The 14738-nt window shown below is 38.5% G+C and overlaps 1 protein-coding gene across 6 annotated transcripts in view; it reads left to right on the top strand.

Annotated features, from left to right (window-relative positions):
* Positions 1 to 1405: 1405 nt before the first annotated feature.
* Positions 1406 to 14738, top strand: part of dnhd1 (dynein heavy chain domain 1) — a 75599-nt gene continuing 62266 nt past the window's right edge. For all 6 annotated transcript variants that reach the window (XM_088622597.1, XM_088622596.1, XM_088622599.1 and 3 more), the window contains exons 1-7: positions 1406 to 1476; positions 2521 to 3020; positions 4637 to 4834; positions 4936 to 5139; positions 6276 to 6386; positions 7865 to 8021; positions 11992 to 12243. In XM_088622597.1, coding sequence (XP_088478723.1) covers positions 2608 to 3020; positions 4637 to 4834; positions 4936 to 5139; positions 6276 to 6386; positions 7865 to 8021; positions 11992 to 12243 — 1335 coding nt within the window. In that variant the 5' untranslated portion in view covers positions 1406 to 1476; positions 2521 to 2607. The remainder of the gene's footprint in view (positions 1477 to 2520; positions 3021 to 4636; positions 4835 to 4935; positions 5140 to 6275; positions 6387 to 7864; positions 8022 to 11991; positions 12244 to 14738) is intronic.

Raw genomic sequence — 14738 nt, 5'->3', positions numbered from 1 at the left:
AGCAAGTATTATAATTATTATTGCAAAATGGATGTACAGAGTGGTGAGATCACCCGGATTCTTGTAAATAGTTCCCTGGTTTCTGACCCCTTTTATACGTGTACCCAATTGCCACCCTATCCCTGTGTATCTACCCGAGTAGACCTTAGTGTGTTGCACTCTCTCTCTTTGGCTCTCACGTGTTCTCTCTCTCTCTGCTCACGTGTGGGCAAGGTGATTGTGCTGGCTGTGCCAAAAAATAAAAGCACTGTTTTTTATTCAACAAGTGTCTGAATCACTGTGTCCGTCTTCACCAAACCTGAAAAAAATACAATATTAACAGAACTCTACAGTTACAACTGGCTGTCATGCACAATTTAGTCCATCAAAGAACACAAATGCCAATCAACCTAGCCAGCCAACATGTCTTTGGACTGTTGGAAGTCACTGGAGAACCCAGGAAAAAAACAATCTGAGGACAGGCTAAATGAATGACAAAATGGAATTCCCACGTACTGTAATCAAACACAAAGTAAAACAGCTCACATAAGATGTGGTAGCAGTGTAGCTAAGGATCTGCACCTGCGGCTTTCAGAGGAATCCTACTCTGTTGGGCCCCTAAGCAAGGCCCTTAATCCCAACTGCTCCAGGGGCACTGTATAATGGCTGACCCTGCACTCTGACCCCACGCTTCTCTCCATATCTGTGTGTCTTGTATCTCATGGAGAGCAAGCTGGGGTTTGCGAAAAGACAAATTCCTAATGCAAGAAATTGTATACGGCTAATAAAGTGGTCTAATCCCTAACTCAGACTTTAAAACCAGAAATTATCTTTTTCAAATATTCCCTAATGAGTAGAATGTGGAATGACAGGCCTTTTCCTGATAAAACAGGAATGTCTTGCTGCTTCCTGCCTGCTTCCTTGTTAAACTGTGATTTTGTTTCTGTCATTCCATAGAGAACAACTTGCATGCCAAGTTTTATTTTGCACTTTATATTATTTACTACAGATGTTATTTCTGGTTTTAATATTTCAGTTACAAATATTAAAATATAAGCTTTTGATTGTTCGATAGATAGGATAGGATATTTACAAGAACTTGAAAATGTTTTCAATTTAACGATCTCAATATGTGAGTTTTTTTCTTACTGTTCCATTACAGACTATTGACATTCATTTTCCATTGTAATTTATGGGCATTCCATTTTGTCATTCGTTTTAATCTGTCTCTCAAATTCAAACATGAATAACGTCACACTTTCTTTATATGGACAATATCTTAACCCATACATTCAATGAAAATTCAGAATGTATGGCATCGTGGTCTTAAACTGTGTTTTTTATCCTGTATTGAGGAAAAGTAAAAACACGAGTGGAAATTTAACCGATTGTATCCGTCGGTCACATGAAGTTTGAGCCTTCAGAGTTGCCATCACTCGTACTGTATGATGTTCGTCGCTCAGCAACCGGTGTAAACAGCCCAAAGACGTTAGAGGGGTGAGAATGAATTTCAGTCTTTCTTTAATAAAGTTTTATAGATGTTTGTAGACAAATTAGTTCTCAATTTTTATTTAACGATTTTTAGTTTTGCGTTCCGCAGTGGACGATGTACAATATTATGCCCTTCATGACTTCTCTTTGTGAATGCAAATCAGAATTACAGCGAACCTATTTTTCAACCGTTATTTAATCATTTTGAAAGCCTGATTAATTTTGTATTCCTTTTTAAAATGTGATTATTATTTATAGAATACATCATATTATTACGCTAAAGATTTTTGAGGATCCCGTAATGCTGGGGCGTTTGGTCCTGACTCAACGGCTGTTCATCAGCGAATCGTATCATAATTTCTATCCCAGATTTAACATCGGCTTGTGAACTCTGGTCGTTGTTTCAGTGGATCCCTTAGTGTAGTTTTTTTTTGGAAAGGGTTGGCTGAAATGATGCCTAATTTCCCTAATTGTTCAGAATACCGTAACATCTCAAACCAATACTCAAAATGAGTGAAAACGTAACGAAAATCTATTGCATTTCTGTAGTATGAAGGTTTTACTGTATATCCCAGCATTTTATTAACCTTCATTTCATTCTAACATTCTTTTCTAGGGGAGCTGACAAGTTGCTTAATTTGAATTTTTGCATTTTTTTTTTTATACTGAGATGTTTTTGGATTTTATTTTACTTATGAAATGAAATATTGCTGAAATAAATACAAGTTTATCCAATTATTAAGTAAATTAAGGCTTTAGCTGTGTAACTGAAAATTTGGCTGGAACAAAAACCAACAGATGTGTGGGTCTGCAGGATAAAGTTTGGGAAGCCATGGTCCAGATGAGAAAAGCCATCTATTATTAAAGCCTTCTTTTTTACTTTGTTACAATTGTTACTGTGTTTCTACAGTGTTTCTTCCGTGTTTTTCACTTCAGCTTCAGTGTTTTTGTGTTTCAGTTGTTTTTTCTTTCATGTTTTTCTGTAAACTGAATGTAAGTAACAGTTGGTGCCTTTGAGGGACTTTATTTAAAAATAGTTGTTTTTTTTAGGCTGAAAATCCAGGGATACCATCGCAGCAGGGAATCAAATAACAAACTTTTTTCTGATTGTGACATGCTCATTCCCAGAGAAGAGCAATGGCTGCACATAAGAAAGATAAAACTCAGTCTCAGGGCTCATTTTTTCCCAGTAGCTCTGCAAGATTGGGCTACACTGGGAAGAGAGATTCTAAAATCCCCTTCAGGAATTTGCACAATACTACCCCCAGATCTTTACCTGTCAATGAATCAAGGGATACCTCTTCATGCCCTCATCTGTCACCCAGCTGCATGTCTTTACCCCAACTGGGACGCTCCCTGTCAGCCCGTGAGCTGGCTCCTATCCCAGCCCTGGTGTCCCTGGCAGAGCTGCCCAGATTGGTAAGCGCAGTGGGCCCAGAGCTGGCCCTTGGAGAGGCCATTTGGAGGGAGGGCCCTGGGCTTGTGGCAGCAAGTCTGGGTGTGGACATTCCTATCAACACAAAGCCAGGAATCTCTAAGGAAGCAGAGAGGTGAGAGAACACTCTCTTCTTATGTGGTGGATAGTTCCTTCTGAAAAAGGTTTCCTTCCTTCTTTCTCTAGGTTTGTTAGCCACTTTTAACACACAATTTCTTGCTTTTTTTGTCTGAGCTCAAGAGTATGGGAAGGTTCTAAGAAACTCCTTAACTATAAGAAATATCTAAATGCTTCTGTAAATTCATCATCAGATTCACTAATGACTGGTTATTTTTATATTAATTGCTCAGAATGGTTTACATTTAGTTATTGTGATCAGGTATTTGACATTTCTGATGAATGTGAAATATGAAATTAAAAGATTGGTTTCTAATTAATGAAAAAGTTCATGTTTATAACAGTCAAAGTTGTTATAGTTGCAGAAAACAAAAGAGGAGGCTGTGAGCTAATTGCTCATAGTCATAATACTGTATCTACAGTACATTTACAGGTAGATCTCAATTAAAACATTCTTAATTTGCACATTTTTAAAGCTCTTTTAAAATATATTCCACATCTTAATTTACAACGCATTAGTTCTCACTCTTGGCCAAGTTCAGCTGCAGGCAAGTTGACAGTGTTCGAAACAATACATGCTCTGCTTACCCAGTTGTAAAACGGGATGAATAGAGTCACTTGGGTGACACACAGGCAGCTGGACAATCTCAGTGTATTTCCAGCCATCATTTTTTTCTGATTGTGTCATGTATACTAAATGTACAAAAAGGCCTTTATTTTCCTTTGAAAAACAAAGTTAGCTTTGAAAAATCTTAAAAACAAAATTCAATGCAAAAATGTGTAAATAAAACATTATACCTGTATGTATAAATAAAAATAATTATTTTTAAAAACCAATTGAGAATTGTAAATGTTATACAATAAAATAAAACTAATCTAAAACTACAAATTAACTAATGTTCTGAAAAGAAGAAAACTTGATTTGTGATGTTATTTTTAAGATTTTAACTTAGGTGGCTTTAACTGCAGGTTAAAATGACAGTGCAAGGTTTTTCTTTATGCAGCAAGGACTCTGTGTTTATTTTTTCAAAACCAAAAGAAAAACAAAGATTTACAAAAATGTACAGATATATGAATATCTTATAAATGTGTGAAATTGTTTTTATTTAGGAGATCAACCTTCGGACCACAAGTAGATCCTTGAACCCATTCTTCCCAATTTATGTGTATTCTAACAGGGAAGTAGTTTTAATGTATGGGTTTTATAATTACATTTTTGTACAAGCAATTCTGCTGCATAAATGAGAACTATCTGTATTTGTAATTTCTGATTGTTCAGATATTTTTATGATGTCTGAGATTTATACTATAAGACTTAACAGTGTGTAGTTAATTCATAAATGTATAGAACATATAAAGAAATAGATACTGTTTAGGAAGGCATGTGATTTTTGTATGTAATGCATGTTTTTGGAACTAGCTAACACTTCCCAGTGATGCAAAATAAAGTTTAGTTTGAAACAGATTTTGCAAACTCCAGTATGTTTACCAGTTAAATCACAGCAGATAGGGAAGTATGAATACTATCTATGTTAAAAACAAATTATAATTACTACAGTAAAAGTTACATTTTTCCTTATTCTAAAATAAGTTGTATGTTGGATCTGTTTCCAGCACTGCTGCTATAACACTCTCAAAAAGAATTGGTGGTAACACCTTTGCTACAAAAGATGTTAGACCTACTGCGAAGGATGTTAGTCCTGATGGGAAACCTCTGAAAGGCATCGGAGTGGCAGAGCTTTTTATGAGGAACAGGCACCTTGGAAAACTGCAGTTTCTGCATCTGAACATTGCTAGCACTTGCCCTTACAGGTACATTTTTTCTAATATTTCTTGTCCAGGAAGTAGATGGTACTTTTCTATAGCAGTCAATGATTTCACAGATGTAACCTCATGTTCTTGTGTGTGTACAGGCCCTACGATCTTCATGTTGTGCAGAAGAGCAAGGCAAATCCAGAGCACTATGTGTTCTCACCCTCTTCTGTGCTGCATGTGCAGCCCAACCACAGCTCTGATCTCACACCCCTGAGGGACTGGCACCGGGAATCTATACTCTGGAGTGCTCTGCAGAAAATTCCTTTCTTCCGGAACTTCCTCATCCGCAAGACATTTACATGGCAAATAATTTTCTCTTTTTTAAATAAAGTGGTGGCTTGCATCATAGTCAAATGCCAGGTGTAGTTAGTTTTCTATTTGCTTCTTGCATATTTCCTCCCTAAATGCACTACTTATTAAAAAATTAATTGGCACATTCTTAATTTACTGTTTTAGGGACATGCCACTAAGTTGAAATGCATGCAAAACTAAAAATTGTAGATCCTCTTATACTGTAACAGAATATGCACATTGGAAAGAAATATAAAAAAAGATATATACAGTAACTTCTTAAGATAAATATCAAAACTTTCTTCTCATGTCAGATCTTAGTAACAGGTGTATGCTGTGATATCTTCAAAGCATCATAGGAATTGATCATTTCATAGGTGACTACAGAGCTTAATATGAGTATAGAACTTTTGTTTTGGTATCCTTGGTACTTTGGTATTCTTTGCACATCCATGTTAGAACAAAAATGTTTTTGTGTTAACCCCCACCAAATTCAAATCAACATAAATATTGGGTCATATTAACCTGAAGTAAATTGATGTAGTGTAAAGTTAGTAAATGGGGACATGTCCCTATATGGAAAGGGAAAGCAAGGTGTTTGGATACTTCAGTTCTACTTTAGGACTTCAAGACAACTTTAGTTCAGCAAGATGGTTCTAGACACCCTTGTGCTTCTGCACAAGACTTATGCCACTGCAGTTCCCTGATCTCTAATGTGGAAGACTGGCTTGGCTGCAACAGTCATCTGTTCTGAATCTAGGTGATTTTCACCTGTGGGGATTCCTGAATGACTTGAGTATTCAAGACAAAATCATGTGTGGGTTAGAAATTAATTGAATAGTTAGCTTCAATTATAATAATAATAATAGTTTTTTGCAGTTTCATCACATGCATCTTAAGGTGCATTGCAGGACATGACTGTTTTCTATGGATATAGAAAAGGTATTAAATGTATTTTAAAGGTATTAAATGTGTTTTAAACAGTATAGTCTTTCAGTGTGAAGAGTAATTGCTATATTTATTAGATGCGTAACTTACATTATTATAATATTACAACTGTGAGTAACAGTCAGTTCTTTTTGTTATGGTCTCTACTTTTAAGTTGGTGTATACACATGTTGATATGTTTGTGTTGTGTTTCACACAGCTGGCACAGAAATGTTCGTCAGCTCCGTCTGCATAAAAGATGTGAGTCCTTACAGCGCTTCCTGCTGATAGCCATACCACAGTTCAGAGAGGCCCTTCTTCAGCTGTCCAGGTCCACACATTTATTCATATTATTTTACCTATTGAGCTCTGTTTTCTGTTTAGATATGTGTGTGTTGGTGACTACCTTGGTAGTACATTTATGATAATATTTGAATAATCCTCTTTTAACATATTATACAATAAAAGATGTTGATTGAACAGAAAGTAGCCTATTAATTGTAGCAGCGACTCCTGAGATTTGTGGATTTCTGCAGGCCTGCAATAATTTTAGTGAGGGACACGACACTCCACCAATCCATATTACTTCTTTTTTAAGGCACTGTAGAGATTGCAGTATCTCAAAAGACTAATAAATCTAATGTCTCTGATGTCACAAGTGGGCACCCATATGTCTTCTTTCTTCCGGTGTGGTACAAGACTTATAGATGCAATTCTGTGCCAAAAACAACAGGTGAATTCAAATGGGGAAGGTCTTAAATAGAAAACAATTAGAATTGCATAAATAAAGAAAAACTTGCTATTTGTGAGATTACATTTTTTACCTTTTTTGATTTTCAGTCTGCTGTTTTACACCAGTGAATCACGTGACTTAAATTTCTGTTTGGACTGCGTAATTGGTTATTGAGTGTATTATACATTGGTGAATGGAGCAATACAGGCTAAAAGCAGCATGGCTCAGAAATGGTGTATGGATTTATTTTTTTATAAGTATACAGAATATATACAATTGTATTAAAAAATGAATGATAATCACAGAAGCTTATAAAAAAACAGCAATTTCTAATTTACAGTATATGTTCTTTAGTGATGTGAGTTTTTTTTTTCCTGAAACAATTAGATAATTGGAACAGATAATTGTAAGAATGCTTTATAGCCATTAGGAATCAAACGAAGCAGTTAGAACTCGCAGCACACTGATACATATTATACAATATGCAATTTCTTAATACAACACAAAGACATACAAGACTGACTCTCTGGCAGCTTGGTATCTTAAAGTCTTGATTCAAACAAAAAGTATCTACATTGTCAGATTACCAAGGCTTGATGGAGAGAAAGGAGAGGATCAAAGAAAGTGAGCTGTGCTATACCTATTAAACCAGGAAACCACAACTGTTGTGACATCACCAGTTCTAGTGTCTTTGTCCACCTGGCAAGTGCCTCATTGGTTTTTCATCTTTTGGATAGTTGAACTTCTTACTCAGAGTCTTAGTCAAGATGACCACCCTCCCTCGAGATGTTGAGCAATTCGCCCTTAGGGAGGTTTAGAATAGACCATTTTCCTTGTCTATGTTATGGATGTAAGGAAAATGGTGTTTATCAGAAAAGCCCCTTTGAGCTGCATTCCCAGTGCGTTACTCAGACACCTAAACTGCAAGGGATTTTGCATGGTCAGGGCAACAAAAAATATAATTAATTATTCTTAATGTATTCTATACTATTTCTAGTGATTTTTTAAGGCAGCTTCAGAAGATTTCAAGGACAGACAATAACTGCCAAAAATTTGGTTTGTCTTGGTATTTCCAGACTTATTGAAGAACTGAAGAGAGTTCATTGGCTGCCTCAGGATGCCTCCCAGTCCTACACACTTATGGAGTTCCAGAGCACTCTCTGTAGGAAACATCAGGAGGCACGAGGACTGCTGGAACAATTTCTGCACTACCGCACTCTCATACTGCTCATGGTACATTTTCTTAATTCCTGCATATTTGGGAAACAAGATACTTTACACTGAATTGGTCTTTATACTTTGCATGTTTCAGAATATAATTTAAATTATTTAAAATGTCCAAAACTCAATTACAGATGCAGCCATTCAAAATATATGATACAACCCCATACCACACGAAAATATCTACAGTTCACCGCATTGTAACGCACTACTTGATTGGCTGGCCAAAATGACCAACAGGGGCACTCGTGGTGCATTGGTTGTTAGTAAAATAATTTAATCTCTTTACTGTACATGCTTTAATCCACTTAATATTGAATATTTATATGGAATTTTACAACTAAAGGGAAATTTTAGTAGCTGAGCATAAAAAGAAGAGGAGCATAACGCATCTGAAGGTCATACACGATATTAAGATAGGAACATAAACATATTATGTAAACTGTATATGGCTGGTATTGGTAGTTTAAATAAAAAATACACACCAGCACTCCACTTTCTTCCTAAACATTTTAAGCATCAGAGTCTTTCGTTCGGTTACATACTGTGGTTATTTTGGAAACGTTTTTACGTGCTCCTTCTGATTATATTAAGTTTATATACTTCGTAAAAACGTATGTTTTAACCTTTTCTGTGAATACTTACGCTCGTAAAACACATACTTTTTAGAATTAGATTAATAGGGAATTAATATGGAATCGCGTATTAAGAAATTAATAACGATATAATTACATTCATATCCCTCAAATGATCAATTTCTTTGTAAATGTCTTCATCAGTTTAACTCATTTACCCATGATAACATGTGTGGTGTAATGGCTTAGGCGTGTGCCTTGCATATTGGAGGTCAGGGATTCGAACCCAGCTGTTGCCATGAGTTTTCTTTTAACAAATAAACATTTCTTTGAAGAACTAAAATAGGAAATATTATGGACATGATATTGACATTTTTTATATTTTTAAATATTACAACATGTTAGAAGCTAAGTGATTTACTAATAACAATGAATAATTTAAAACTGTGCTGTACTGCCACTACAGTATAGCTTGTGGGAAATACATTTATTTGTCCTGCATCACAGTTTAACTCGTTCAGAGCGGCCTACATTACAGCAACCTGCGCAGCCAGGAGAGGCACTTTTCAGGAGATGAAGGTCTGTTTGGAAACAGCTGACGTTTCCTCCAGCTAGCGTTTGACTCCAACAGACCTTCATCTCCTGAAAAGTGCCTCTCCCGGCTGAGCAGGTTGCTGTACCTGGTGGAATGCGTATCTCCACAGATCCCTCCGCCCCCAGCAGAGCACACATTGACCCCTTGCACACCGGCCCAGAACACTCCATCCCAGACTCTCTGCTCACCTCCGGCCAGGAATTGGCTGGTGCTGTCCTCGCTGTCTATCTCCCCTCAGGATGCACCGTCTACACAGCACAATTCATAGGTGACAATGCAACGTACAGTTCTCCCAAATATCCAACTTTTGCCCATCAGTCAAGAAAAGGAGGAGAGATTGTATGTGCAGTTCATCGGCATAGATGGGAAAGCCAGATCCGACTGCTACGCTGCTCTTCTGTTTCGAAATCTTGTGACTTTTGAAATTTACTGGGGTTGGACCACATCCGTGAATTTAGATGGGTCCAGAGGCAATAGTGCCATGCCTTGCAATCTCCGGGAAACCATTATAGGCATGGTGAATCGGAGATTCTCAAAACTTACTTTGTAGTATTGGAAACGAATAAGTGATCAGATCAACTAAATGCTTCGCAGAAAGAGGCGCTCTTTTCCTCTGGTTTAACAGTCTGCGACACAATGTATCTCCTCTCTAACTTTTCAGTTTACAAGCCATCCAAGGTGATATGGAAGATGAATAATATCTTCCATATCACATTAAATTTGGAAAGCTTTTCACATGTAAATCCACCTATTTTCTAACCGCTTTATCCAGGACGGGTAACAGGTTCACCCCTCCCCCTTCCCTCTGCCTGTCTGACTTGTTCCCATTTTTAACCATTCTGTGCCCGAATCGCAGCGGGTGAGAGAGAGTAGGAAGAGACAGAAAAAAGAAAACCCTGTTTTTTTATAGTCAGAAGGCTTCATCTGATGTATAAAAAATATAGCATAATGCCTTCTCACATTATGAAGTCACTTGGACCTGGGATCCACTTTATTCAAACTAAGGTTTCTAAAAATGCAACCAGGTACTAGATATTGTTTAAATAAAAGCTGTGAAATGTAAATTGCGATCATTAAATCTGTAGGTTGCAGGCTCTGTGTTATTCCCGTTTTTATTTAATTATTAATATAACTTAACATTGAATATGAAAAACACAAAAAGTTAATATAGTGTACATATTTACTTTTTTTTTGTTAGATGAAAAACGGAACCGTGTATTGAATTCGGATCGCCTACATAGAACGAACAGCTTAAAAAATAAAACATGTTTACAAAGAAAGTGGATTACAGTAATTCTACCAGCTATATAAATACATATATTTAGATTCTTAAATTAATATCATTATTCATTTCTTTAGATAAACAATTCCATAGTATATTCCCTATTTAGCGGATTCTAAAAAGTATGAGGTTTTTTTACTGTGATAATGAGTGCAAATATTCACAGATTACTTACTTACAGATTACAACAGAGTTAATTACTTAACTCACTTAACTTTGAACGTGTTGTGATATTTAGAAATACCAACAAATTCAATATAGTGTCGAGAATATTTACTATTTTAGGTTTTCAAAGACATGTTTATTTGTTAAAAGAAAACCCATGGCAATAGCTGGGTTCGAACCCCCGACCATTACACCAACATGCTTCTAAATAATGTAACGCAACAATAACTTCAGCTGTAGCTGAAAAGAGCTGACAAAATGTCTTCACATAATCACAGGTGAATGAATTAAACAGATGCAGACAGTTACAAAGAAAGTGGACCACAGCAATACTTTGAGCTTACAGCCTGTCAAAGGTCATTCATTATTAATACTACTAATAATATCTTCCATAAAGACTTTGATGCATAAAATATTTATGCATAATTAAAATATTTATGATGAAGGTGGAAGGTTGTGTACTTTTGTCCAACTGAGCAATCTTGCTTATGTAAAATATACAGACTTTTTAATGTTTAATGATTAATATGCTGTAATACACAGTTTAAAATTATTAAAAGTTTACAGAGTATAAAACTTAAATTCTTAATTGGAAAAAGATTGTCCCTCAGCAATGACCAGGTTTCAAAACTGGGCATTTTCTGGTGACAGCTCAAATGCTGTACATGAGACATTAAGCTTTATTAGCTCCACTTGGCAGTTTTACAAAGTGCTTCCAGATACTATTATCATAACATGCGTTATGATGCGTTATGATGCACCATGCCTACCGCATTTTGACACGGCATACTTCACGCATTTTGAATGGTCGGATTTGTATATGTATCCCCGGATAAAATAAAGTCAAGCATAATGTGTCAACTTTTTAAAATTAAAATCAGAAAAAAATATTTTCAAAAGCTTTCTTAAGAAAAGGCTTTTTGAAAACTACATTCTCTTATCCCCCTCTACGTATTGTGAAACACACAGTGATGTTACCTGGGGTCATGGTGTGTTTCTTGTCTTCTACATCAGACACCCTTGCCCAGGCGATCCAGCTGAGGTTGATCAAGCCCTGGCCTGTATTTAGGTGGCATTTTTGCCCATATATCACTACTATTTATTCAAAGCCATCTTCAGGGTCTTGCTCACGCCTGTTATGCCCAAAAGACTGTAGGTGCTACAGAGGGATTGACCTGATCAGGAGCTTACGCTGTGCTTTCCGTCAGTTCCCAGGTGACACTGATTATCAGCATTCTTTTAAGATACAAAGGGAAGAGCTGTTACTCTATTACTGTGTTGAAATTTTGAAGATAAACTTTACCTATTACCTAAACTAAAGGGAAGTGTGAGGACACTGCTGGTTTCTTCTGGTGTTTTATGCAGGTCCAGGAGGACAGTTACAGGGTGTTCCAGAAACTGCAAACCCAGCTGGAGCACTTCAGGTTAGGTCTTGGGAGGGAGCCACTGTACCTGCAGGTTGCCCAGCACAGGGCCCTGGAGCAGAACCTTGAGCAAGCTGAGTGTGTCCTGCAGCGTCTGGGAAGCCTGGCCTCCCTCACAGGCCATATGATAGTCCACACCATGGTCACTATTATCGAACGAGAAGTCACTTCCTTTGTCAATGACGTCATGAAGGTAAAGACACAGGAGTTCTCTCATTATATACAAAACACCCTTGTTTCCAGTTTCTGAAAGTGTAGCAGTGATAAAACATTGCAAATGAGAAGCTTGCAGTGCCACCAGATGTCCCCTTTTGTATATCTATGTTTCTAGTCAACCTCTTACCCACCTTTTTGTGATCTATTTTTTAAGTAGACATCTAAATCCATGATTAATTTGTTGGGGGACAGAAGGGTCTTGCATTGTTTTGGGTTTTATAACTGTTTCAGTTGTTTCCTGTAAGAGAGTAATAATGCTTCATTATTTTATTGTTTGTAACACTGTTAACTGACATGAACAGTTCCATAAACACCTGACATAAAACTGACATGACATTGATTTTTTAGAGCATTAGACAATTTGGCTCCAGCAGTGTGGAAAAAAGCCAGTGGTGAATTCTAACCATCTTCTTTGCAGAACATAGTCACACATGGCTTTCACTAAATGGCTGAGTAGTAGTGAATAACTAGAGGGCCACTATAGATACATTGGATTTAGTCAGCTAGGAACATAGCAAAATAGTGACTTCCTTATTTTTTCTGTGCCTGGTATTTAGAAACAATTCATGACTGTCACGCCCTCTACTTACCGCATTCCCACGCGGAAACGCACCCACACTAATTGCACTCCAGCCCTGAGCACTTCTGTTAAACGGCACCGCCCCTGCAATTCGGCCAAATACGAAACTACTTCAATCAACGCACCTTCCTCCTCATACAGTACTTAGAACCTTCTGAACCCTCTGCTCTTCGGCCGGTATTGGTTGAACTTTAGTTCACCTGCCTCGCCGTCGTATCTCCTTGCCTTCTGACTCCTCGTTACCTACCACGGATCTCTACCTTGGACTGGCCTGCTCCTCGCAACCTAAAACAGATTCAACGCTTCCTTGGTTTCGCTAACTTCTACAGGCGTAGAAGGAGGAAACTTAAACACCTCTTTACCACAGCTTCCCTGCTGCGTCATCCTGATCCCTCCCTTCCGTTTATAGTACAGGTGGATGCTTCGGCATACAGTGTTGGGGCTGTACTCTCTTAACGCCATGGTGAGAAGAACCTTCCACATCCCTGTGCTTTTTTTTCAAGGAAATTATCTCCTGCTGAGGTCAACTAGGATGTGGGTGATCAAGAGCTCCTAGCCATTAAATTGGCCCTTGAGGAGTGGAGACATTGGCTCAAAGGAGCACAACACCCATTCGTGATTGTTAGTGACCATAAAAACTTAGCCTATATCCAGTCTGCTAAGCGTCTGAATCCTAGACAGGCAAGATGGTCTCTTTTCTTTTCCAGGTTCGATTTTATCATCATCAATTAGGCTCGAACAACCTGAAGGCTGACACCCTCTCTCACCTACATGATCCCCCAGACCTCATCCAGAATCCTGAGCCCATCGTCCCTCCTAGCAATATCCACGCGATTGCCCACTGTCCTATTGACCACCAGGTCCGACGTGCCCTCGCCAACATAACTATTCCCCCCCAATGCCCTACTGATAGACTCTTTGTACCTGACCCACTTCTTTCCTCCGTCCTGCAATGGGGTCACGACTCCCGCTAAGCTGGCCACCCCGGTTCCAACCGTACTCTGGACCTTATCAGCTGTGAGTTCTGGTGGCCCTCCATCAAGCAGGACATCTCTGATTATGTCCGGGCGTGGAGAAGACCAGCCTTCTTACAGCGGGGTGTTTTGGACCTGGTACACACAGGGCGTTCTCCAACCCCTTCCCATTCCGGATCGCCTGTGGTCCCACTTATCTGTGGATTTCATTACTGATCTCCCCAAGAGTCATGGTAATACTACCACAATGGTGGTAACAGACCGGTTCTCCAAAGCAGCACATTACCTGCCCTACCTTCGGCCAGTGAAATGGCTGACCTCTTTGTCCGACACATCATCCGCCTCCACGGTATACTATATGATATTGTGTCTGACAGAGGCCCACAGTTCATCTCCAGGTTCTGGAAATCCTTTTGCAAATCCTTAGGCACCACTGTTTCTCTCACCTCGGGCTACCATCCGGAGGCTAATGGTCAAGCTGAAAGGACAAACCAGAGCCTCCTCACCTACTTGATGTCCTACACCACTTCTGCTCAAGACGATTGGTCTTCTCTTCTCCCCTGGGCAGAATACTGTATGCACACAACTCCCTACTCACCTCAGCTACTGGAATGTCCCCCTTCTTCTGCTCATTAGGATATCAACCCTTACTCATCCCCAATACTTCTGCGGCCACGGATATTCCTTCGGTCCGCCATTACTTTATTAAAGTTCGTCGTATCTGGAAGTCTGCCAAGGCCGCTCTCCAGAAGACCTCCCTACGTCACGCCGCAGCCGCCAACTGCCACCGCCGCCCTGCTCCTCGACTTAGGAGGGGTCAATTTGTATGGCTCTCCACCCGGAATCTACACCAAGGTCAACCCTCTAAGAAACTCGGTCCTTGCTTCATTGGTCCGTTCCGCATCCTTTCCCAAATTA

Source organism: Lepisosteus platostomus, chromosome 28 (genome assembly GCF_059453375.1).
Source record: "Lepisosteus platostomus isolate fLepPlt1 chromosome 28, fLepPlt1.hap1, whole genome shotgun sequence".
Classification (NCBI taxonomy): Eukaryota; Metazoa; Chordata; class Actinopteri; order Semionotiformes; family Lepisosteidae; genus Lepisosteus; species Lepisosteus platostomus.
This window is presented reverse-complemented; position numbering and strand designations above follow the sequence as displayed.